Here is a 27,137-nt window from a genome sequence, read left to right as displayed (position 1 = left end):
TTTATGGACGATGTATTTTTGGAAGAGATTGTGGAGCAGACAAATGTGTATGCAGAGCAATATTTGCGGGACAACGCTGCCAGACTTAAGCCTCAGTCTAGAGCTACTCAGTGGGTTCCCACATATCTGGAAGAGATGAAAAGGTTTTTAGGTTTGTCTTTTTTGATGGGGTTGATCAGGAAGCCGTCACTGGCTTCTTATTGGTCTACTAGTCCCTTGATGGCAACTGCTATATTTCCTGCAACTATGACACGTAATCGGTATTTGCTTCTTCTTCGTATGCTGCATTTTGTAGACAATGCTTTAGCCTTGCCACGAGATCACCCTGATTGTGACCGCCTTTTTAAGATTAGGCCTGTCCTTGATCATTTTGTGGATCGGTTTTCAGAGGTCTATGTTCCAGGCAAAGAGATAAGTGTGGACGAGTCTTTGGTCCTTTTCAAGGGGCGTTTAGTTTTTAAGCAGTACATTCCTAGTAAGAGGGCACGGTATGGGATTAAATTGTATCTGCTGTCAGAAAGCAGTACAGGATATGTGTATAATTTCCGGGTCTACACTGGTAGGGATTCCAGTATTGACCCTCCTGGTTGTCTGGCCACTTTGAGTTAGCGAAAAAATTGTGTGGGAACTTGCTAGACGGCTGTTTAACAAAGGTCACCATTTGTACGTAGATAATTTCTACACTGGAGTGCAGTTGTTCAAGGAGTTGTTTAGGGTGGACACTGTTGCTTGTGGCACAATCCGTTCTAACCGGAAAGGCTATCCAAGGGAGCTTGTCTGTAAAAAACTTGAGAGGGGACAGTGCAGTGCCTTGCGGAATAATGAGCTGCTAGCTCTGAAATTTTCAGACAGGAGGGATGTGTACATGCTATCGACCATCCATGATGAGAGTACTTCCCCTGTGGCTGTTTGGGGTCAGGTTGCGGAAGTGCGCAAACCTGCGTGCATTTTGGACTACAATAGGCACATGGGTGGTGTTGATAGAGTAGATCAGAGGTTGGAACCTTACACTGCTCTTCGTAAGTCTTATGTGTGGTATAAAAAGTTGGCCCTACATTTATTTCATTTGGCAACTTTTAATGCCTTTATTGTATACAAGGATTGTTCACCTGAGTCAAGGATGACATTTGTTAAATTTCAGGAGTCGTGATAGAAAGCCTTATTGTGGTGGAACCGGCAAGAGTTCCTAAAGTAGAAGTGGTGGAGGATGTGGCTAGATTGAAAGATCGGCACTTTCCAGATCACATTCCTCCCACTCCCAAAAAAGACATGCCCACAAAGAAACGTAGAGTATGTGCCCGGAGATTAATCCAGAGGGAGAGCCGGATGTACTGCCCCGAATGCCCTTCAAAGCCTGGGCTGTGTGCGCCCGGCTGTTACAGAAGTTACCATACCCAAAAAAAAATCTGGGAAATACCTTGAGCGTAAGCTGTCGGTTTTATATTTTCATATGTTTCACGGTTGGCATCTCTGTCATGTATTTAGTTAGAGCTTTTGTGTTTGTAGTTTTGTGCTTATTTTATAATTAGTGGTTTCTTTGTTGTTTATAAACAAAAAAAGTGATTGTGGTGTGCTTGGGGTGGCGCTTGGCTGGCGGTGTGCGTGGGGTGGCGCTTGGCTGGCGGTGTGCGTGGGGTGGCGCTTGGCTGGCGGTGTGCGTGGGGTGGCGCTTGGCTGGCGGTTTGCTTGGGGTGGCGCTTGGCTGGCAATGTGCGTGGGGTGGCGCTTGGCTGGCAATGTGCGTGGGGTGGCGCTTGGCTGGCAATGTGCGTGGGGTGGCGCTTGGCTGGCGGTGCCAGCCAAACGGCAGTCCACACTCCCATCAGCTGGTGTGATTCTTGTATCAGGCATGTGGGTGTATGTAAGTGATGGGCCCTTGAGTGGCGCGGTCTGTCGATGTGAGTGTTGTAATGTGCTGGGCCCGTGGCTGGCGGTGTGAATGGTCTTGTGCGTGTCATGTATGAAAGGTGTGTGAATGGACTGTAAAGCGGTTGGTGCCTTGTCGCGGCTTTACAGCTCACGAGCTGCGAGTCATTGGTTCAGTTTTTTGCCTTTCAGTTATTAGCAGTGCATTTCATTTTTGTGAAATCTCTTGTTAATAAAATTTGATCCACTGAACCATCACTCACCCTCGTGCCAAATCCAACCATTATGTGTGGTAAAAATGACAAAACCTGCTCCGCTGTAATCAGGCGTCGCAGCACACCTGTGACACCCTAGGTGCCTCGGGTGGGACCCCGATGATGAAGCATGCCACCAACTTGGTTGGTGGGTGAGGGGTCTTCTTCACATAACCTAAGTGTGTTTCTTTTCACAATTTTAGTGTTTGGCACATCACGGACGTATGTGCACACATCAATATGATATATTACAAAAATACCTGTTTTGGGGGGGGGAGGGCCCACCTATGTTTTTGGTCCTGGGTGCGGCCTTCATCTAGGGAAACCTACAAAACCCAGACATTTTTTAAAACTAGACACCCCAAGGAGTCCAGGGAGGTGTGGCTTGCGTGGCTCCCCCAACATTTTCTTACACAGACTCCTCTGTAAACCTCAAAATTTGCATAAAAAAGTATATTTTCCTGACTTTTCTGAGTACGATCACCACTCCAGCACAAAATTCCTACTCCCCAGTTTTCCCCTCAGTCTCCCAAGTAAAATGACACCTCACTTATGTGGGTCCCCAAAGCAGAGTCTGTCTAAAGATGTATAAAAGAATATGCCCTTATAAACTCGCTGTGCTATCCCTTCTATCTCTTCAAGTTTTGGGCCTTATTCTGTTGAAGGCACCAGGCCCACCCACACAAGTGAGGTATCATTTTTATCGGGAGACTTGGGGGAACGCAGGGTGGAAGGAGATTTGTGGCTCCTCTCAGATTCCAGAACTTTCTGTCACCAAAATGAGAGGAAAGGGTGTTTTTTTAGCCAAACTTTGAGGTTTGCAAACGATTCTGGGTAACAGAACCTGGTCCGAGCCCCACAAGTCACCCCATCTTGGATTCCCCTAGGTCTCTACTTTTCAAACATGCACAGGGTTGGTAGCTTTCCCTAGGTGCCGGCTGAGCTACAGGCCAAAATCCACAGGTAGGCACTGTTTTCTTTAAAAAAATGGGATGTGTCCACGTTGCGCTTTGGGGCGTTTCCTGTCGCGGGCGATAGGCCTACCCACACAAGTGAGGTATCATTTTTATCGGGAGACTTGGGGGAACATAGAGTAGCAAAACAAGTGTTATTGCCCCTTGTCTTCCTCTACATTTTTTCCTTCCAAATATAGGAGAGTGTGTAAAAAAGACATCTATTTGAGAAATGCCCTGTAATTCACATGCTAGTATGGTCACCCCGGAATTCAGAGATGTGCAAATAACCACTGCTCCTCAACACTTTATCTTGTGCCCTTTTTGGAAATACAAAGGTTTTCTTGATAGCAATTTTTTACTCTTTATATTTCAGCAAATGAATTGCTGTATACCCGGTATAGAATGAAAACGCACTGCAGGGTGCAGCTCATTTATTGGCTCTGGGTTCCTTGGGTTCTTGATGAACCTACAAGCCCTATATATCCCCCCTCAACTAGAGGAGTCCAGCAGACGTAACGGTATATTGCTTTCGATAATCTGACATTGCAGGGAAAAGTTACAGAGTAAAACGTAGAGAAACATTTATGTTTTTTTACCTCAATTTCAATATTTTTCTTTTTCAGTTGTTATTTTCTGTAGGAAACCCTTGTAGGATCTACACAAATGACCCCTTGCTGAATTCAGAAGTTTGTCTACTTTTCAGAAATATTTAGGTTTCTGGGATCCAGCATTGGTTTCATGCCCATTTCTGTCACTGACTGGAAGGAGGCTGAAAGCACAAAAAATTGCAAAAATGGGGTATGTCCCAGTAAAATGCCAAAATTGTGTTGAAAAATTGGGTTTTCTGATTCAAGTCTGCCTGTTCCTGAAAGCTGGGAAGCTTCTGAGTTTAGCACTGCAAACCCTTTGTTGATGCCATTTTCAGGGGGAAAACCACAAGCCTTCTTCTGCAGCCACTTTTTCCAATTTTTTTTTAAAAAAACGAACTTTTCCCTGTATTTTGGCCAATTTCTTGGCCTCCTTCAGGGGAACCCACAAAGTCTGGGTACCTCTAGAATCCCTAGGATGTTGGAAAAAAAGGACGCTTGGTTAGCTTATGTGGATAAAAAGTTATGAGGGCCTAAGCGCGAACTGCCCCAATTAGGCAAAAAAAGGCCTGGCACAGGAGGGGGAAAAGGCCTGGCAGCGAAGGGGTTAACCAAGTCTTTTTTTGACTAAAAATTTGCAGAAGCTTGAAAGAAAGATTGGTGATTCTTTGCTTTCAGAATAAAATGTTGAAAAAAAAAAAAAACACAACAAGCAGAGAAAAAAAGTTTTGTTAAACTACTGTGCAATTAGGTACTATTACTTTAAAGCATTTGCAGTAAAATGTTTTGATGCATACTAGTAGTTCCAAAAAAATAATAATGGAAAAAATCAGTGTAACCAGTTACAACAAGAGTGTGGGAAACAAAGATAAACACGGTTGTGTATTGAATGTCAGCATTTTGGTTTTGTCAATGCATGTGTTGTTTTAATATGTTTTTTTATAAAGCTTTATTGTTGTGGGAGCTGCTGGACCCTTACCACCATAAACATTGGCAAAAAGCAGAATTATTTTGGTCTCAAAAAGCACACCTTGCAGCTACAGATCAGGGCACTGACCAAAAATACTTTATGTGCCAATATGCTCCTTGTGAAATAGTAGAATGGGGGAGAAAAAGAGAGAGAGAGAGAGAGAGAGAGAGAGAGAGAGAGAGAGAGAGAGAGAGAGAGAGAGAGAGAAAAAGAGAGAGAAAAAAGAGAAAAAGAGAGAGAAAAAGAGAGAGAAAAAAGAGAGAGAGAGAGAGAGAAAAAAAACATTTTAATACAAACAAAAAGGTATTGGATAAACAATTAGGGGCCCAATTCTTAAAGAAAAAAAAAAAGAATCACAAAAATACACACATAGTATATGTTCTTGCATTAGTGCAGATTTAGGGATTTCATGAATTCACAATAATTTACAGAAGTAGGCCAGGAAATCGTACTCTAGAAAATATTTGTGAGCCATATTTTAGCACGAGCAAATATGCATGTGTAGACTTTCTCATGCAAAAATCTGTTGAGCGTTGACAAGTTCACTTTCCCTCCAACTACACTTTTTCCCAACCCCGAAAGAAGGTTTTACTTCTGCCCTTGTCAGGAGTTAATTTCCAACATATCTCTTTATGGGAAAAGGTTAAAGAAAAGCTGGTTAAAACCCCTAAAACATGCAGGTTAGTAGGTTTGCACAGATGATTCAAAGGGTATTCCAACCAGGGAACTATTGCTTACCCCTATATCTCCATCCTCAGAATGTTGATGTGCTTAAAGGTGCCAAAATAAGGAAATTGCTAGTATCCAAGCCTACTATAATATAAGCCCTGGCATAATCCAAGAGTATTTGATCAGAGCTCTTGTATAGTGAGATTGCTACCATAATTTGCCATGCACTACATGGCACCAAAGGTAGAATTATGAAGCAAACTGTCAAATGGACAAGTAGCTATTTTATATAATTCCACTCACCTTTATGGAGTTTAGAAGCAGGGGTTATTTGCACATCTCTGAATTTGTGGATACCCACAATGACATAAGAAGAATGAATTAGAGGATATTTCTCAAAATTACTTCTTTCCTACACATTGTCTTACATTTGGAAGGTGCAAATGCAGAGAAATACATATGGTAATAGCACTTTTTCTACTATTTAGTGTTCCCCTGACTAACAATTAAAATGGTACCTCGCTTGCTTGGGTAGGCCCAGTATCTGCGACATGAAATGGTCCAAAATGCAACATGGATACATCAAATGTTTCCACACAAAACTGACCTGTTTTTTGCAAAGTGGGTATTGGGCCCTAGTTCAGCTGGGAAATCTAGCAAACATGCACATTTTTGAAAACTAGACAACAAGGGGAATCCAGGATGGGGTGACATGCGTGGCTCTCACCAGGATGTTGTACACAGAATCCCTTGCAAACCTCAAACTATGACTAAAAAAAAAAAAAAAAAAAAAAAAAAAAATATATAGTGTCCTTACATTTCTGTGACGGAAAGTTCTGGAATATACACAGAGCCACAAACTTCTTTTGACCCAACATTCTCCTATGTCATCTGATAAAAATGGTACCTCATTTGTGTGGGCAGGCCTGGTGCTCACAATAGGAAACAGCCCAAGACTCAAAATGGATACATCAAATGTTTCCTCTCAAAACTGACCCATTTTTGCAAAGTGGGTAGCTGTGGTTTTTGGGTCCTAGCTTAGCCAGCACCTAGGGAAACCTTGCAAACCTGTATATTTTTTTAAACTAGACAGCTAGGGTAATCCAGTATGGGGTGACTTGCATGGATCCCATGAGGCTGTTTTTTACCTACAATGCCCTGCAAACCTCAAACTTTTCCTGAAATCATAGATTTAACTTATATTTCTGTGATGGAAACTTCTGGATTCGGCAAGAATCCACAACACTCCTACCACCCAGCATTACACCACTTGTGCAGCTAAAAGTACGGCACCGCTTGAGTGGCTGGGCCTAGTGCCAGGAACTGATTATCAAACCAAGGGCAATGGGAGCCCTTGTGTGGGGAATCCTACTGACATGGGTTGGATCCCTGCGGATTCCGGAAATTTTCATCACAGAAATGTGAGGAAAAACAGTAAACATACAAGGTTTGCAGTACATTGTGGGTATGGAAATGGTGTGGGCTGGATGCGAAGCACTCCACCGGGACTTACCCATATGTCTAGTTTTCAGAACAGTCTGGGTGTGGTAGGTTTTTCCAGGTGGCAGCCTGCCCACGCAGAAAAAGTGCAGCTGTTCATCATTGCAAGTGGGTCAATACTGGCAGTTAGCCAAACTCACCTGGCCCATTTGTAAAAACAAACACTCAAAAGAATCAAATATCCTCTTGCCTGCCATTGGGATGAGAGGTTTTCATCCACAGGGGAGCAGAAAGACAGTTTCCCCATTTTTGAGGGGGGGCATGATGCGGGACAGTCCCTACCAATACAAATAAAATCCCTGGTGTCTAAAGGGCTTTCTGCCACTCAGGGGTGAGGGGAGCAGGGCAGATGCTGGTAACTACCCCTATTAGTTGACCCGCCCATTGGGGGGGTGGGGGGGCAAAGACTGTTCCCCTTTTAGGGGGGAAGGAGCTTGACAGTGCTGGACCCAATGCACATGCTGGGCAGCCCCCAACCCTACCAATAAAAAAAGCTAATCCCAGAATAGGGAGCGACCCTTGCCCAAGGGACCACTCCCAAACATATTTTTTCAAATCCCTGGTGAACGGCCAAAATTCTTTTAGACCCAAAACAAAAACAGCCTAAATTATTTCACCAAATTTCCCTTACGGGCCACTTCCTTTCCCAAAAATAAATCCCTGGTGTCTCGTGGAATGGATCCTTGCTTGGGAATTCCCCACCTTGGGCAACCCCCAAGCAAGGATCCACTTGGAAAAGGTACCATTAGAAAGGGGAGATTCTCCCCTTTCCAACGATACCTCTCCCATGTGCTTCAGTGCTTGGGGCTCAGATAGCCCTACGAGCACCAAAGTAGTGAAAAGGAAATGAGCCAATCAGCTCATTTCACTTTCAATGTAATGATGTCAGCATGCCATGGGCTCAATCGTAATTACACTGAGAAAACAAAAATGCCTCTGGCAGCAGGGCAAACTCTTCCCCAGCTCCTGAGGCTAAAAAACAAAAAAGGAAATCAGAGGGATTTCTTGGGAGTGTGCAGAGGACGGAACAGTTCCATCATCAGCACACGCCCATCATGGCCGATGACAGAACCGTTCCGTTCTCGGCACTGAACAGGTAAACATGTTTTACATTTTCTGCTGTGAGGCAAAACCTGAGGATCCAAGAGACATGTTACCATCTATTTCTTCCTGCACAGGTCGTTTGGTGTATCGGGCTTCCCCTCATAATTGTTTTTGATTCCTTGTGGTTCCCAGGCTGTAACTGAGTGCCTTTGATACTGGTTATTATTGATACCAGCAGTTCTGGTGCTTTTGTGCACTTATTTTCAGTATTAATTAGTTCTCTCAAGGAACCTATATAAGGGTAATTTAGTCTACTATTCATTGTTCTCACCACGTATGGAGGATTTGCTCCATGTTATTTGAGATGTTTTGGTTGAAATACATACCTTCGTCACAGGCAAGCAATCTATTGTCCTAATGATGATCTTTTTATGTACATAGTATCAAGACATTGTCGACTATAAGCACACAGACACTGGATTTTGACTTATTTGATACAGGGTGTAGCAGTGTTTGTTAAGCTGCGACCTGGAATTGTTTATTGCATCTCCCAATTTTCTGCCTGTGCTTGTTTCGATACAAGTTTAGTTTGCCTTACAGGGGGGTTTCCCCTGAACATTTATTCTGAAGTTGATATTGTATAATAAATGTGATTTTAACTGCAAATTCAAGATCACCCAGGCTTATGTTTTTTTGTTCCCAGTGTAGTTTCTATTTCATTCTTAGTTAGGGACCTCCGTTTCCTTAAAAATATATAATTACCCTTGGTCCCTACTTATCCTTGGGAAACACATTCTGCCTTAAACTCCTCTCACTAAATGTGGGAGGTCTTAACTTTCCTAACAAAAGACGCAAGATATCGAGTTGCCTGTTACACCAAGATCTAGATGTTATTTTTCTACAGGAATCCTATTTATTCACATAATATCAAATACCCATGCAACACATCCAATACCCCCATCAATGCTGGGCATTATTATCAAACAAAATAGTAGGAGTTGCTTTATTCTGCACACTTAACATTGGTCAAAACCTCCAAGTAGTAAACAGGAACAAAGAGGAAAGAGTTATGATATAAAACAGGTTCAGCACAAAGGAACATCACTGATTATGATAAATGCATATGCCCTAAACCTGGCACAAGTCTCATTCCTTGTACACTACTTACAACTCAATTAAGCAACAGCCAAAGGGACATAATAGTAGGCAGGAATTTTAACTTAGCTTGGGGCCAAGACAGGGACAGAAACCAAATCTCATTTTTGGAGAATGAAGCAAAGTCAGCAATCCTCAGAAAAAGAACAAGCATTTGTACTGCAATGGGTCTTGCATTCGCTTGAGTTAGAGCTATTAGCGTTGTAAACTACTAACCAAACTTTTCTTGCCACATAAATTGAAAGAAAAGAAAAGAAAAAAAAAAGCGCAATTGCGTTATGTAAAACCCAGTGTGATCGCGCTGCATGGAAAATAAAAAGATAAAGTAGTGCAGATACCAGGCTGAAAACATGGCGAGTCGTATGTTTTCAGTAGTTGGCCGGTGTACTTGAGGAGGGCTAAATACTGGAAACTAATGAAATCAAGCGGATTGTAAAAGGCAAGCCCACGAACCAATGAAAGTGACGGGTGTGACATGGGTGTGGTTAAAAGCCCAAAGAGAGATTACAACAGGGACGGAGCGCTTGTGCGCTCTACCCTAAAGAGGTGAAGTAGGTTTAGTTGATGCCTGGCAATATTGCAACCCAATCTTACAACTACTCTTGGAACTACTTTTATTATTCACATGCTCATCTACATACTCCTGTATTGATTATAAATGTGTTACCTTGCTTTGTTCGTTGGTTCTGCTCTTCCTTGAGACACCTCTCATACCATGCACATGTGGAACTTACAGGGAAAGATGATCCACAGTCAAATTGGGACAAACACACTAGTATATGAAATGTGACACTCCTAGAGACCACAATCTAGACTGCAATCAAATAATATTTTACTCTTATCATCCAATGTGACACTACACCTGTATTCTGGAATGCTTTTAAGGCTTCTGTAAGGGTTGTGGTCATTGACATTGAGATTACTAGAGCACAAAAGTACCATCTCCTGGAGCAAAGCCTAACTTCTTAAACCACTTGGAAAGCAATATAATCAGGGCCCTTCTAAACAGAGTCAACAGCAATAGGCTATTTTCAGAGGGTAACTTCAAATATAGCATTAACTGGGTGGACGCTCCCTAATCTCTAAGGCAAAGTAATTATGGCAAAGGAGATGATGTTGGCTCGCTTCATGAATGTAAGATAAGCTTACAAAGAGCTAAGTTATATCTCTCCAAGATTAAAACACAGGATGGGTCCTAGGTGCTGAAGGAAAAGGAGAAACAGAAGGCACTTTCAGTTAATATCAACTATTCTACAGCTAAGGCCGCAAATAAGTTACTCAGGCAAACCCTGAGGGCTGCATTTGGACTCCCACCACCATTTCATCACCCAATAGATAACCTCTAGAGAGACCCATAGGTCCCTGGGAAGTAACTGAAGCATTGAAATCTATTTTAGGCCCTGACGGTGTCCGGATTGAATTTTACAGAACGTTTCTTCTGATCACAACTGAACTGTTCATACTCATTCTCACAAGATATGTGCCTCCCACCAACTATGTATGAATCAGAGATCCCTCCCAATATCTAAAACTGGCAAAGAACCGACAAACTGTTTCCAATAAGCCCACAGCACTCCTTAATATAGATGCAAAGATTTATATTAAAATGCTTGCCTTATGCAATGAACCTCCTCCCCCCAGCCAAAACACACACACACACACACACACACACAAGCCTGACTGAACCAGACGAAGTCAGATTTATTCACAATTGTCAGCGAGTGAACAATATTAGGAGACTTGCGCATCTAACTGAGAAGGTCCATAAACGTTCTAGTCCTGCCCTTATTCTATATTTAGATGCTGAATAGGCATTTGAGAGAGTTAACTAGGCCTTCCTAAAGGCTGTTCTTGACAAAATTAAACTAGGACCGATGATGAAAAATAAGATCAAGGCAGAATATATACCGCCCACACCAACAATCGGAGTTAATGGCTAATGATCTTGCACTGTCACACTCACAAGGGTAACCAGACGGAAGTGTCGCCTATTCCCATGTTTGTGCGCTCATCAGGGAACCTATGGCAATTAAAACTGGAAACTCCCCAAAAGTGTTGGTTATTCCGTTTGCTGAACTTCAGCATAGGTGAACTTATTATCTGTTGGCCTGCTCCTCACTTTGACACATCCCCGTAGGGTCCTTCCCAGGGTTGGTGAACCTGCTTGCTAACTTTGAATGGGTTTCTGGTTAACATAGAAAAGTCCTATGCCCTAAACCTTAAAATATTGCTCCTGCAGTTACAGGCCTTGGCCCCCTTCCAATGGGCCACCCGCACCATCAGACATCTTGGCCTTAATAGAACTTGTTATATTGATGGGTGGAACTAACTGGCCTAAATATTGCAAAAATATATGTCAGGATTGTGGCCGTGGTGCGGGCAGCTCCTCCACTCCAACAGTAACTAGGGCACTTAACTGCATTTTTAATTTGGGTGCATTATTTTAAAAATCACAGTTTTTTGTGTGCTAAGTGAATGTGGGGAAAATTCACAAGTTGCAAAACAAAACTGATAAGATTGATCTCACTCACTTATACGTTTGGGGTGGAGGTGAAACAACTTGCCTAGGGCGGTCACGTTTTCAGAGTGGTTAGCGCTCTAGTGCTTTTTCAGCCTCTCTCTGACACCCTTATCAGGCGGCTCCAGATAGTACAGAACACAGCTGCATAACTCCTACATTCCCTTCTTAAGTTCCATGCCATTGCCAGCCTGCTTCATGAACTTCACTGGTTCCCAGTTGAAAACAGCGTTCAATTCAAAGCACTATGCTACATGCTTAAATGTCTTTCAAACTCTGGCCCCTTCTGTCTAAGATTCCTGATGTCGCCCATACTTACCCAGCCGGTCATTACATTCAAGCAATCTGGATTTTGCTGTAGTAGCTAGGATAAGGAGATCTAGGAAAGGAGGTTGAGCCTTTTTCTTTTTAGGCCCAGAGTTGTGTAATTCTCTCCCCTCCCCCCGTCCTGAGGGCCTGCTGCTCTTTCCCACTCTCCTGAAAAAAGCTTAACCTATCGCTGTTTTAACTCTGGCATTGGTACCAGCCCTTGTTGCATTTCTGGGTACCTCAATTGTAGCGCTGGGCTGGAACACCTTTTGTTGGGTCGCCATGTGCTGTACAGCTCTGTCATAATAAAAAAAGGAATTTACATAATGGGTCCTCTTTAAATCTTGAGGCTGGAGGGTATTAATCTAGTTTAAATGGATGTCCTACTGAGGATACTCTACTTGCTTCAATCCCTCTCATCCCCCACCCACACATCGGATGTATCTAACCTACAGAACTGACTAAGAACATTTATTTGGGGAGGGAAGAAAATGCACATCTCAACCAAAAGCCTCATGCTTCCGTGGGAAAGAAGATGACTAGCTTGTCCAAATCTCGTGGGACTGCAACAGAGCAGAATTCTTACACTTTAGCTCAGAATGTGTGGTGAAGGAGAGCAAAAAATATAATTACACATGACCCAAGCATTAACCTTCACAATGCTCTGAGATTTGGCCTGTCTCTCACGACACAGAAAGCCTAAGAGAGCATTCTTCGCCACATCTACAAAAACAGTATTAGACATTTGGGAAAACACTTCTGCTAAAAAAGGGGCTCACCACATTTCCCTCAAACACCCACATTTCTCAGAATCCAGACTTCACCCCAGCAGAAGCTTCTAGGGTATTTCTGAAATGGGCCAGGGGTGATTGTAGGCCACTGAGTGACACCTTCCAGGGTGGGCACATAAAATAATTTGGAAAATATAAGCTATAATTTCAATTCTCTGGAAAAAACACATCTACAGTTGTATTTAATTTTGACACTGGGCTTTGGACACATACACATTGGGCTTAGCAGTGACCATGATGCACCTTACGTCCTTTGATAAACTGATATGTACATTTGAAGAGAGAAAGGGCCTCACCTCTCAAACATATTGCCCTCCAAATTCATCACTAAACACTCATTCCAGGTTCCCTGGAAGTGGATTATCGAGGAGTCCCGAATGGATAAACATTGGGTAGAACTATGGCATGATATCCCAAGAATACAAAGAAGCCTCCTTGACAGGGAGTCAGCCTATAAGATATAGTCAGTGGTGCTTAACCCTTGCATGAGTGTGGCAAAAGTTCCCCACAGCCTCCACAACCTGCTGGAGATGCGACTAAGCTACCAGTATCCTTATACATGTATTGTGGTCTTGTGTTATTATAAAAAATAAAAAAAACACTCTGAAAGAAGTCCTGGGCCATTTCAAAGGAGCATTAGGGTACCAAATTCACGCCACCCCATACACTGTACTAGTGAGACTACAAACAGCAAGGTATGACAGGGGCTACTAGTGAGACTACAAACAACAAGGTATGACAGGGGCTGACTAGAGCCTAGAACAACATCTGAGGAGCATGTCCAAACAGCATTTTACCCTCTTTGGAAAAGAAAGAACCCCAACTTTGCTCTGCTGTTTCATAGACTCTTGCAGACATTGGACATTGAACAGAAGTGTCTCCAGATTAACTATTCAGAAAATAAATTATCAGCTCATTAGCAGCCCTTAATAGACTAGAGGTCCTGTCTGGAATTCCTTCATTTCAACCCTCAAAGAATTAGGGCTCTCTACCTTCTTGATTAAGAAAGCCAGGGGAAAGCTGGACTAACAATTTGACATAGCCACCTTAATTGGGTTTCTGTTCCTCAGCCTTGGAAAACAACTTTAAGGGGGTGTGGAGTGGATGTGCATTCACCCTACAAATAGTTTTAGTATGACCTGGTTTCCTAGATCCCCTTTCATTAGGGATCAACACCACAAAAGACACGATATCCTTATGGTTTCTGGTCTGCAGCCCTTGGATATGGTAAGTGGCAGGGTTCACCCGCCAAACAGTTCTGACAAGGTCATTGAACCTTTATCAGGAAAATATAAGGGAACCCGATGCACTATTGGTTTGTCTGCACCGGTCATACGGAACATGATGCACTGTTGAATTGTCTACAGTGGTCGGAAGCCCAATCGTTGAAAGTTTCCCCTCTCTCCTACCTGCCCTCTGACTAATGTTATGCATCTTCAAAAAGACGCTTTAACTAATGCTGCATATGACAGATTTGCTGTTTTGTTTTCCTCTCCCTCCCCATCCCCAAAACACATAAGCTTTCAAGTAAAGTTCCTGCACCATATTCATCCTCTCAAATAACAAAGATTTCATACATCTTTTAAACATCGGCTCAGTTCCCCGGTTGCAATTTATATCAGTCAGTGTTTTATAAAAAACAATTCTGATTGGGAAATTCATGACACTCAAATGCAGCAGAAAAGGTCCAAAATCCTGAGCCCTTATGAAGTAACAAACTTCTTATTTATGGTGAATAAATGCAATTTTACCCCCATGCAGATAAATGGATGCATAGTATGACTTATGGGGCTACTGGCTTCCGAGGACCTACTTGTTATTATGAAATACTCCAGCTTGCTCCATGTGTCTAATTGGTAGATTTAGTTGCCTTTGTTTCGAAGACAATGGACTTTAAGGATGCTACAGCCAATTTGTAAAATATTGATTAATTCCTAATATTGCAGTTTAAATCAAACAAATGTTTAAAAGAAACACAAAGGTATTCTACTGTTTAAGAGGATGATCCAGTAACCTTTAAAGAAGAATCGAGGACGAACTGCAGAAACCTCGAGGGTGATGAATAGTCTAAATGGTGGTACTCAAGTAAGAGTACTGGAATCATTCTTTATGGATTGTTGGAAGGCATTGCAGTGTAATAGTGCCTTACTATTGCTACTGCTTACTTTTATGTATATTTATTGAAACAAGAACTAAAATATAATGGTAAACTATTACTCTTATACAAACCAAAAAACATTCAATGTTCAAATCGTTGAGTTTTGGAGAATCTTCCCATTTTGTGTCTAGTCCTACTGAATGAATCGGTGAAAAGCAGCATACAAAAGTCAACACTAGGGAGTCTTTTTGGGCTGTGATCACTTAGCACAGCCAGGCAAGCTCCATATCATAATTCATATATCAAAAGACAGTAAATTGAGCTACTCAAGTGTACTGTATCTTTGGTATGAAGGCAGAGGGCAGGATAAAATGTCACTAGCACTTTCCATTTCCAAATGATGACAGTGGATTGATAGTAAGGCAGGTTTGACGGAAAGCCTCGTCTGAGAAGCACTTGGGTAAAATGTAGTAAAAATGCATAAATAAAATCAAATTTTCCTAGAAAGGTGTTTTTCATAACAGGTGAATCCCCAAGTCCTGCCTAGGTCAAAAAGAAATAAAGATCAACCTTCTGTTTGGGTGAGAACTAAGTTAGGTGCTCATTTTTATATGATCTGTGTTAATAATAAAGTCCTACCTTGCATTCAATCCACCAGGTGAAGGGATAGTAGCAGAACTGCATTAAGTTGTTGTTGAACTGCCAAAGTTATACATGGCGCCAAATCCATCTAAGGATTTGGCAACACCTTCTTTTCAGAGAAGAAGAAAAATCTGATGGAGACCATTTTATTCGTGAAAATAAGAAGTAAATATGTCATTGAATGTCAAATCTAACTGGAACCGTGGGGGATCAGATGATTTCTACATCCAGTCAGTGGAAAGTGGCCCGATACTTTGTCAAATGATGTACTAAGGAACCAATGTAACAGGAAACTGGCGCACAAACACTGCAACACAAACTTATCCGTCCTATAAAGTGCACTCTCTAGATATCCTTCAAATCAAAACCATAAAACGTATAATCTCTGTGCACATGCTTAGCATGAATGTGCCCTGTTCAAATACTCCAAAATGCGGTACTGCTGCCCTGTAAACGTTCCCCTAACAGGTAATGTGACATACCTGGACAGCCGGGGAGTTGCAGTCTTGGTATGATCAGTTGTATTTGAACTGCATATATAGAGTAAAAATCCATTCCGAAAATGGATTTCTCGTGGTGCGTTTTCGAGTTTAGCAAAGACACATTGCTTTTAGAATGGCATTTAAGAACAAGAAGTCCACTGTGGATACTAGGAGTAGTACTGCTAGAGTTTGACCTATAGCTTCCCATTACATAACTAACTGATTTTATTAGTCATTCAAATACAGCATGGTAATAAATTATTATCCCCATCCGCCTTTAATACAGCACACACAATGAACATTGCAAGTGATATTTAGATGAGAAATGGCAAGAATACAGTTCAGCATGAATCTATTTTGAGCACAATCATCTATCGTAGATGTTAAATACTGGAATCCTCTATTAATGTTGACCCCTGCATCGCCCCCACACACACCTCGTTGCAAACCCAAATGGGCCTTGAATTCAAATTAATGTTTCCCCTACTCGGTTTCCGCATAGCTACATGTCCAGAGGGAGACAGAAAAGCAAAAGAAGCAGGGATTAGAGAAAAAGACAAATGTTATGATGAGCCACTTGCCCGTGTTTAGCTTTAAAGAAAAAGAGACCAAAAACAAAAGACAAAAGTCTCCCACCGCACTGCAGAGAGATGGAAAAGAACCTCGAAAACAGGAGATCAGAAAGACGTCTCCACTGCGACTTCACAAACTGGTCCCTCTGGGGTGGCTAACGAAACAAGGGATGCAGTTACTATAGCAGACGGAAAATGTGTGCTTGCTTGGAAGACTGGGGGCGGGGGAGTTAATGAGCACTACAGGAAAAAAAAAATAGCAAGTAGCAGTAACAACTACATTTAGAAAAGAAGGTGATCTGCTTGCATATGTAAAATAGCAATTACAACCTTCACACCAAATGCAGTAATAATTGAAGGCAGAACGAGGTTTCTAATTGATATGGGTTTCTTATCCCTTTGTTTACGTGTCATGATTTGAAGAAAAAAAATCTTCCTATCATTTTATTTCTCTAGATCTACAGTGACTCATATGACGTTTGTTGGCGAAATTACAGGACGCAGAACCAGTAACTCGTGATAATAGAAGAAATCAATATCACTAGCTATAAAAATCTATTCGTCCGGGCTGATTATTCACTGTATGTCACTTCTGAATAAAAAGCTAAACCAAACCATTAATAAGCTCTCTAGTGGCATTTGCAGATGCAAGAAAATGTGGCTTCTTACCACACAGTGACTTTTATGCTAATTAAGTGAAAATACCTACAAATTGGTATTCTTACTTTTTAAACAAAAAGAAAAATTATATAGACTTATCATGTGGGTCCTAAGATTGAACAGTTGATTCTCAAGCAGCACACTACACATACCTCTTTGTTTTCTGTACTTAGCCATGTGGGACAAGCCAGGAAAAACCTAGTTATGAACAAAGTAAACCACCCTACAAATAGAACTTTTGAAAAACCTCTCACTGTCTTCTAAAATAGTCACAGAGGAGCAAAACGTTATCCATTTTTAATTTCATTCTTTAAGAAAAATATATAAGAATCTAAACATAAGGGAACAATCCTAAATCATCATAACACACTAGCATTACAAAACACATATTCCAATTAAGTTCTCTGGGTAACAGGATTTATTATCCTACATAATTATATATATATTTATTTTTAACCTCTCAGCAAATATCGTCTTTATGACAGCCTTGCTGGTTCCCAATCATCGTGTTTAATTGCATACAGTGTTGCGCTACTTTTTAAAAGTTGTATGCTTGCCTATAAAAATTCATGTGTGCTTCGGGTGGGTTACTTACAATAGTATATGAGGATAAACAAAAAGGTGGTTAATTCCAAAGAGGTTTGCACATCCAATCCTGATGGGTATGTATGATTATAGTGAAAAATTCTAAGTCCTTAGGAGAATATGCCAAATGGGTGCCGAACCTGGTGTGACATCCAACCACCAAGGATGTCGAAATATCACTGACTGGAAGGCCAGTCAGAGAAGGATATGGTTTTAAATACCAGGGCACACCATAATTGTCCAGAGTGTTCAACCACGTGGAACAGTGCAAACAGAGCCCAAAGACACGATATTGAGGTTGACAAAGATATATTCTTGTTGAGAAATGACAAATCCAAAATACAGCCGACAAATGTTTCGTCCCATAGACTTTATCAAGGCAGGTTTGGACTTTGAAATTCAATCCTCAGAGACTTCTAAGAAGGTATCGCTGGAGGTGAAGTCCATGATAAGCCTGGTTATAATATCCTGTGCAAAGATGAGGAGAGTCATAGTCATAGACTGTTATTGTAGCCTATTATAACCAGGCTTATCATGGCCTTCATCTCCAGCTATACCTTCTTAAAAGTCTCAGATGATGAACTCTAATTTTTGAATTTCAAAGTTCAAACCTGCCTTGATAAAGTCTATGTGACGAAACATGTGTCGGCTGTATTTTGGATTTGTCATTTCTCAACAAGAACAAATCTTCATCAACCTCAATATCGTGTCTTTGGACTCTGTTTGCACTGTTCCACTTGGATGAACACTCTGTGGACAATTTTGGGGTGCCCTAGTATTTAAAACCTTACTTACAATAGTACAACCTTTGGTAAACAAAAATCCTAAAAGATAAAAAAAATCCATTTTTTTTTAGAGCTATGTCCTTTATGCACACTATGGATGCATTGTGAAGCAGACCTGGTCCTTCAACTTGGTAGAAGAAACGCTCTATGTGTTCTTAGAAATGCTTTTGCTCGTATTTGTAAATATGACCTATGCTTTGAATCAATGATCTGACGGTTCTTCAGTCTCCTTCAGTTATTTTAGGAAGCTTCCTAAAATGCAACTATTCAATTTTTAAAGATGGACTATGCTTTGAATAAACATATAGTTTACCTAATAACTAGCATGTTTTGGTGATTGCAAAAATTTGAAAGACAGCAACTTGTTAGTAAGCAAGCCATTCACAGAAGAATGCCAAGGCCATGACATACTCTGGTCTAATAAAAAAAAAATCTAGACTAGCAACAAAATTATAAACTATTCTGGAATTAAGTTAATTGTTTTTGCTAGCTTGGAAATATAACAAATGTTCTGTAATGAGTAAAGACAGGCACCCAATGTATATTCACAATCTTGAGTCTGCAATTTAACTTCAAATCTTATTGCAAGGACTGACGAGTTTTTTTCTGTAGAGATGATTCTGTAAGTTATGGCCATTTTATTTGTACACCACCAGCCTTCCCCTAATAAAGAAGCCTTATAGCACTGAGGGTTGCACCCAGGGAGCATTTATGAACGATTCGGAGAACTTACGGTAAGATTTGGTACGAGGCCACATTCAGTCCAATGAAGGGAAAATGTCCTCAATGGTATCAAAATGTCAGGTGCTACTACAAATGTTATATGTAAGTTTGAAGGAAATGTATAGAACTACAATAGAGGCGGCAAATCAATTTTGTTTGACACCTACATTGGATTCTGAGATGGAGGTGACATCAGTTGACACAAACACTATTGCTAGTAAAATCAATTTAGTGATTTGTTTCATTATGGCTAAAAAAGGGGAGAAACATCAGAAAATCGAGAATAAAACAACAGTCACAAAACAATGCATGACAACAAATATCTATGTACATTTAATATCAGCATAAAGCAGTTTCCATCAACTACTCTAAGGCTAGTAAGAATTTAATCCAGTCTTGTATTAGTTGGTCATTAAATTAAAGGAATTTTAAATAGGTCATTTTTTTTGTAAATAGACTTTCTTGTGCGATCTTGATAAATGTAGTCTATATTTCAGTCATTTTTATAATCTATTTTTTCAAAGTCAATTTTCACACAAAACTAAATGTGCTCCCTCCTGAGTCATGTTCATTACAATACACAGGTCCGGTTGTTTCTTGAAAAGCAAATGGGTTCAAAAGGCATCATATGGAAACTACACAAGATTTTTAGATAGACAGAAGTAAGGTACCACGAAGGAGGAACTAAGCCTCAAAATAATATCAACCATGCAGGCTAACTATGCCCTTATATTTACAAGGGATTACACAGCATGAACACTTTCTGTATGAGAAGGCAACCCTGGGAGCAAAAAAATCAACAACAAAAATCTTGATCCCAAGAACTTGGCCAGTTTCAATGTTAATAAGCTTTCACAATTTCCAAAAGCTGTTCTAACATGGAGACTAAAGAAAACCTAAACTCAATCAAACACAATAAGTGCGTGCAAAAGCCTAAGATGTGATTTAAACGCACTCAGATGTCTCTGATAATGAAGTCTGCATTGCAAGAGATGTTGGACTATTTTAAATAATGTGAGCTCCAAACATTTGTTTTTTTAAGCCTTTGTGAAATACTAAAATGATTTTCATTTAACATTATCTGCTAACAGGTAAAATTATAATTTGAAAATGCTTGGTATGTATGATGTATTGTATTGTGAATGTGTCTAACAGCTACCAGAGAAAATGAAACTGTTTAAAATGTTCCTACAAACTTATTGAAATAAACTGATGAATCATAGATGTACTTCCGTGATTGAAGGGGAATTTTAACAGAGAGACTACTAGCAGCAATTCAAGCATCATAATCTAAAAATTCGACTCCCTGCTGATGTACGGCAAAGACCAAGAAACATATTTCCACTTACCATTTATAAATTGAAGACATAAACCACATTACTAATTTGCTCTAGTGTTGACTGGTGTAAACACATAGCAGCAGACAAAACCTTAGACAAAAATGCATTGTCTTTAAAGAAAGGAATAAAAACTGCTTATGTGATCTGTATGCATATCTCTTCCCCATGGGTAGGCAAGGATTAGTAAACCAATTGATCTAGCTTGCATTGAGTCTTGACTAAAACATTTGGAGAAAAAAAAGCCTACTTCGGTGAAAAAACTAAAACACTTCCCATAAGTATTTAGTGAATCTGGGAGAAAAATAATGTAACGTGCGATCATTCAATGTATTTTTGAGATGTAAAATAGTCCCTCATGTATTAAAATCCAAAGCTTCCTTGGGAGGCAGATTACTGCACCAACAGCAGGCTGCATGATGTGACAGAGGAATTCTGGGAGGAGTAAGACGCCACTGTTACATATATTTAAGGCAATGGAAACAATAAGTCACACAGAACTGTGCTATCAAGCCACACAAAAAGGAGACTACTGTGTGTGGGGGAAATATTCAGAAATCTTATCTGTCTAGGTTTAAACAATTTAGATTTTCAAGTGGATGTTAAAATTTCCACGAGTTTTGCAGAACTCAAAATATAAGCCTTTTTAACAAATGTGCTAACTTTTCCAATGGGAAAGGTGCAGTAGGTTATGCTGAATGTGCAATGTGTAAAAGGTAAATGTTCATCTATTCTTAGCTCAGGCGAGATAGCATGTTTGGAAGGAAGTTCTGGAGAAGTAAAAGAACACTCCCCAAGTACGACCTCACTAACAACGGGGTCTAATTTTCTTTCAGAGCAAGTAGGGGCAGCATGCCTACACAAAGCATTCTAGTATATGCCATTTAATAGCAATAACACCCAAGTAGAACTGAGAAGTCCGGGTAGGGGATTTTCGTCTGAAGATGCAGTGGCCGCATCCATTCTCCTGACACCTGAAACAACAGACAGCTGTTGGTAACAATCCATGTTTTGTCTTGAATCGGTACACTTGGGAACGGTCAGCTCTAGCGAGAGCCGCGCTACCACTGAACATGAGTTTCAAAAGAATAGTTTACGATTCGAAGACAGTCTCGCGCGTACTTGCAAAACTTAACTTTTTTGAGTACGATCATTGCTAAAAAAAATAAAAAAATAAACCGAAAGCGCCAAGTCGTTTCAAAGCTTTCCTGTTACAGAACAATGCTAGGCCGGAAAACCCTCAGGTCTCGTTAAATCAATCTAGACTGCAACGGTGTGTTTAAGACAGCATCTGGCAACAAGGTAAAAGTTAAAAAAATAAAACGCCAGACCGATTATTGTGGGTAGTCAGGAGTATACTTTTTGCATCACCGAGATGTGTTTGCTTTAACCCGCAACAATGCATTAAAAAAGCGACTATGCAAAACCATTCTCAAATAGCAAAGCCTCATTTAAAAAAAAAAAAAAAAAAAAAAAAAAAACAGACAGAAAACGAAGTGTTTCTTTTTACGCTTAGAACCAAAAAATAATACAATTCGTAAACATTTAATGAGCTGAAGTATTTATTATGGAAGGACTGGTTTAATTTCCTGTAACTATAAAATATGTAAATGTTGCAGTAGGTGCAAATCCGGCTTGAGTCAATGCTTTTAAAACACGCTTTCTGAAAATGAGGCCTGTTCCATATAACCTAAGGTCTGTAGAAAAGAAGTAGTGCATGGAGGTTATAAAAAAAAAAAAAAAAAAAAAAAAAAAGAGAGAGATAAAACGACGACTGGAATTTATGTTCTCGGCAAATCATTGAATGGGTGCGCCTGTACTAGGCACGCTGGATCCTATGACATGTCTATTCTAATAAAACACTACAAGCGGCTAAAAATATGGCTTAGCGAACTGCCAATTCGATGGGGGTTTAAAAGAAACCGTGTGGTAGTAAGTAGCATGACTACTAAAAGCGTACGCCCATGTCGATGTCTCGTTGAACATAAAAGCCTGCCCTGCAAAAATATGTTAGTTACAAAACAGGAACCGAAGGAAAACAATCCTTAAGTGTTTAGAATTATTATCGAGCATGTGCTGAACTGTAGCTCTAAGAAACGCATTCAGTAATAAAAAAAAATTAAAAAAATACAAAGCACACTTAATTTTGTACTCTAAGAAGGCACACCGTATTTAACTAGTTAATCAGCTTAAACTTTTGAACAGAAGGTAAATAAATACTTTAAAATATGCATCCGTGATTAATCACTGGTCACCCAAACAGCAGACGTTTTTAAGATCCGTCAGGGTACAGCGTTGCAATATTTGGTACAACTTAAAAAAAAGGGCCCCTGAATCCGCTGCAAGACATAAGGCCATTGATAAAAGACCCATCTAGGCAAAAGTTGAGAGCCCAAATCGGCTGTGTTGGAACATCAAAGGGCCGAAGACAGTTTAATAGTCTGCACACTAAAAGTAGACAAAGAGAGCCAACATTCTCACTTCTAATAAGGTGCGTTTTGCGTGAACTTCGCTGTTGACTGTAAACATGAGTATCCTACATACATGTATCGGAGATCAGAAGGCATATTTTTACATTAATTCATTTAGCTATTTATATGACAAGAACAGTCACTGCAGACGTCAAAACACATTGCATATTAAACAGGCTCTTTAAAATATCAATAGGAGCGAGGACTTACATATTGGTGTTTTTCGAACGCACGTTATCAGCATTTGCATACAGTTGTTAGGCTTTCATTACAAATTTCGAGTACAGTGTTACATAACCAACTGTATTAACAAAATGTATATAAATCAGTCTCGGGCATCTGCACATACTGACTGATGACAACTTGCAACCACAGTCGAAAATAAAGTGCATAGACGTACACCACCTTGCTTAGGATAAACAGTATTCTAGCGGCGTCAAAAGCAGCTTTTCCTCTCACTAAGTACACTTGGACTCTGCACATAGATTCTGCTGGATCAGATTTCGCCCACATTTAGTAGCCCTGTATTTGTATAATTTGCTCTCATCCTATTTGTGTGTGTGTACAGGTGTGGGTGTAAGGATGTCCAACTGGGCGACCGCCACTGCAAGTTGTCATGGGGTACACTTGGAGAGGAGAGCCACTGTTAACTGCGCAAAGCCCTCTTTGGCACGCCCCCACTGACCTGTCTTCCGAGTCCATGCGGCTCAGTGGTTCACCATCAGAGGAGATCTCCAGACTAGCCCTCCTGCCATGCTGGGCTCCACCGCTTCCTCCTCCTCCACTTCCGTAACCATCGTCTCCTCCAGAGGCAGCCGGGCCGGTGCCGTTGTGGTCGTCACTATCTCCACCATTGCTCCCGGATGGTGGCGGGAGACCCTCGGCCTTGCCTTCGCTGCTGCTGGATGGGCTGTGGGGACAGCATTCCCCAAGGTTTAAGCTGCCAGAAGAACGACCAGTCTCCTCTACCACTTGCCTGTGCCCCGCAGAGAGCTCCTTCCTATCACCGGGGGCCTGCAAGCTCTCGCTGTCACGACGAGCAGCAGCCCTACGGCGACTCCGTCTTTGCGGCCCACTGCTTGACTCCTCTGGGGGTTCCTGTGCCCCGCTGCCATTAAGGGCCGCCATGGCGGTAGCTACTCGAGCCCCGCTGAAAGATTCAGAAGCAGCTAAAAGGGACTGCTCCACACATCCAGAGAACGACAGGACATCACTCGCATCGAACTGCGCATGTGCCACGGCGCATGGCCGGTAGCGACTCCACCGTGACGGACATGTCGGGGTCAGGCATGCGTCAACGCTTTAATGGTTATCATCTACCATATTTCAAACGATTCTCGCCTGTTCCAATCATGGTATCTGCAGCGGAGTCGTCGATGCGGCATTAAATGCACGCGCTACGGTGTCCGATGAGGGGCGAGACAGATCATTGCAGGGTGATACAATGAAACATGTTTTTAACTTTATACAGAAACTAGTATACATTTAAACGCAACGGTCCAATTAACCCTGAGCCACAATTTAAATGTCATGACCATAGATCCCTGGACCAATATACATTTTTTTTTTTTTTAAACATTCGAGTTGGAGGCACTCTTCCTCCCTTTTATCGTCACTTTCTATACTATCAAAACTGCCTCCCCACACCGGTCCACCAGACTTGAATGTGATCACCTGCCCTGAAAACTTTGCTCTAGTGACTGGTTCTAGAAGTCAATCAGCAAAGCCGAACAAGTCTAGAACACATTGTATTTTCATAATAAGTCCTGGTATGTTTATTGTACCTTGTTTTTGTTTATTTTACTGGTATGTTGTTCGTCAGGAGAACTAGTGTATTGGAGCGTAAACATTTAGTGGTTTTTAGTGACCCAGACTTCAGCATTAGGTGACATTTATATTCACCTATTAAAAGCCTAACATAGAGCAAGCTACACTGAAACATATTCTAAAAGCGCTCACAATTTATTTTGTGGCAGACAGCAATGTGCCTATCAGAACTGACAATGTGCTAAAATGATTAGAATAATGTTGAAGTATATTTTGTACATTAGAGTAACTGTTAGTAGTGAAATTAATTTATGTTTAATGTGATTTATTAGTATCAAGTTATGTGCGCAGAAAAATAAATGTACTTCTCTGTCATATCTAATGTGATGCCATAACAAAGATTGCAATTTTACTTGAAGACCAGAGGCTCCTATTATGCTTTCAATTCTTGCCATAAATGTACTAGCAGAAGTCAGGATAACATGAAAGAAACTAGAAATCCCACGAGGCAAAGGATACATAGCCAATGGGATTGAAAACATAGAACATAGTAAACCACCAATTATAACATCGCAAACCCTATAATACCTAACTGGACTGCAAACAGGCCTCTTTTCTTGCTGCTCGCAATCAAGATAAGTATACACACTTTCCTGAATTTAAAATAATGTGCAGTTTTAATGATTTCTGTTTGCATATGTTTTAATGTTTAGCACGCTTCTGGTTTACCAAGTGTTTCTCTCTCCTCCCAGTCGGCACGTCGTGCATAGATTTCGAGTACCTCTCTCCTCACTGTCCGATGCACTCTCAGACTGCAGTAGCCATTTTAGTCCGCTGTTCCAAGAAGCATCATCCTGCAGCTCCTCACCGTGTATTTCAGTTTTTTTTGTTTTTTCATTTCCCTGGGTATTCCTTTGTGAAAACGCAGCAAGCATTTTTCCCTCCGCCTCGCTTCAAGCTCCGTGTGCTTTTTCTAAATTAGGGGTGCAGCCTCTGGTCCATCCTCTTCACACCTCCAACGTCTCCTTACAGTTTTTGCTCCGGTGGTAACCGCCTATAGGTGGAATTTATGGAGCCTGCTTGACTACTGGATAATAGTAACCCAGGTATGGGGAAATTATATCACCCGACTCCCGAGCCATGTTAATTTTCACAACAGGCAATAAGATTTAATGTCTAATTTGTCCGACAGACAAGTAGACATTAAATCAATAATTAGCTGTGAGCGCGGGCTCTGCCAGTCTGCGCTCCCCTGCCCCGCGGCGAAGCGCTCGAAAAATATGTGGCCCCTGCCCCCTCCAAACACTGTCTCCGTGGCAGGTAGGAGCAGAGCAAGTTGCTGCCACGCTCGAGCAGCGCAGCAGAGGAGATTGAGGTAAGGGCTGCATGGAGGGTGTAAAAAAAAAGCTGTCTGAGCATTTAGGCCGGGCAGGCCATCGTCATTACAAGTAGTACATATGTGTAATGACGATGGCCTGCTCTGCGATCACACAGGCAGCAAGGCCCTTGTTTAAACATACGCAAACGCATACATTTAAACAAGGGCCCTGCTGCCTGTGTGATCGCAGAGCAGGCCATCGTCATTACACATATGTACTACGTGTAATGACGATGGCCTGCCCTACCTAAGGATGATGATTGCTCAGCGTCCGTTTTGTATTGCCTTTGCTTATATATTGAATAATTTAATTCTATGTTTCTGCTGTGTAAAAATTTGGTTTCTTTAACATCACAGTGGGCTTGTGCAAACATTCAAAATGACGAAGGTCAGGAAATGTGAAAATCCCAGCAAAAAGTGCTGCTGGGATTTGCTCAATTTCCTCCATTTGACCTTGTCTGCATTGTCGTCGTTCATACTGTGACGTCAGTTCAGGGCCGGCTTTAGCGCTGGTGGCGCCCTGTGCAACAGACTTTTTTGGTGCACCCCTCACCCCCATGACCACCTCGGATTCCTTCACTACCACCCGACCCCTCGTCTTTCCAATGCCCTCTTTCACATGCATTATTTTTTTTTGAAAGCTCTGACTATACTTATCCACTTAACTATGACATAAAATATATAAATCTGTTCTTTACAGCAGGCATATTTATTAACCCTGTACGCTAACTTTATGGCTGCCACTAGAGAAAAATCCCATCCCTCTCCCTAGCAGGAACATCAATCACAAGAGTTATCTTTCTTAAACAGTCAATTATACATAATTTCTAATGGTTTTGAAGTTTTGTTATGGTTATATGAATGGTAGATTTGACTCCCATTTACATTTTTTAGATTTATTGGAGTCTCCTATGTGAAAGGCTTGTTGCAACTGGCTCTACATTTCTGGACTGTGAGTATAAAACTGAATCAAGTAGTCTCAGACTTGATCACTTTGTCCTGTAGACAGCAAATATGT

General features: G+C 41.1%; 1 protein-coding gene across 3 annotated transcripts in view; it reads right to left on the bottom strand.

Annotated features, from left to right (window-relative positions):
- AEBP2 (AE binding protein 2) overlaps positions 1-24,366 on the bottom strand; it is a 213,341-nt gene extending 188,975 nt beyond the window's left edge. The window contains exon 1 of one of the 3 annotated variants that reach the window (XM_069228516.1): positions 23,660-24,366. In XM_069228516.1, coding sequence (XP_069084617.1) covers positions 23,660-24,102 — 443 coding nt within the window. In that variant the 5' untranslated portion in view covers positions 24,103-24,366. The remainder of the gene's footprint in view (positions 1-23,659) is intronic. The other 2 variants (XM_069228517.1, XM_069228515.1) reach the window with 2 other exon arrangements.
- Between the last annotated feature and the right edge of the window lie 2,771 nt (positions 24,367-27,137).

The sequence above is a fragment of the Pleurodeles waltl genome, chromosome 4_1 (genome assembly GCF_031143425.1).
Source record: "Pleurodeles waltl isolate 20211129_DDA chromosome 4_1, aPleWal1.hap1.20221129, whole genome shotgun sequence".
NCBI classification, from domain to species: Eukaryota; Metazoa; Chordata; class Amphibia; order Caudata; family Salamandridae; genus Pleurodeles; species Pleurodeles waltl.
The sequence above is the reverse complement of the archived record's forward strand: the minus strand, read 5'-3'. Positions and strand labels throughout refer to the sequence as shown.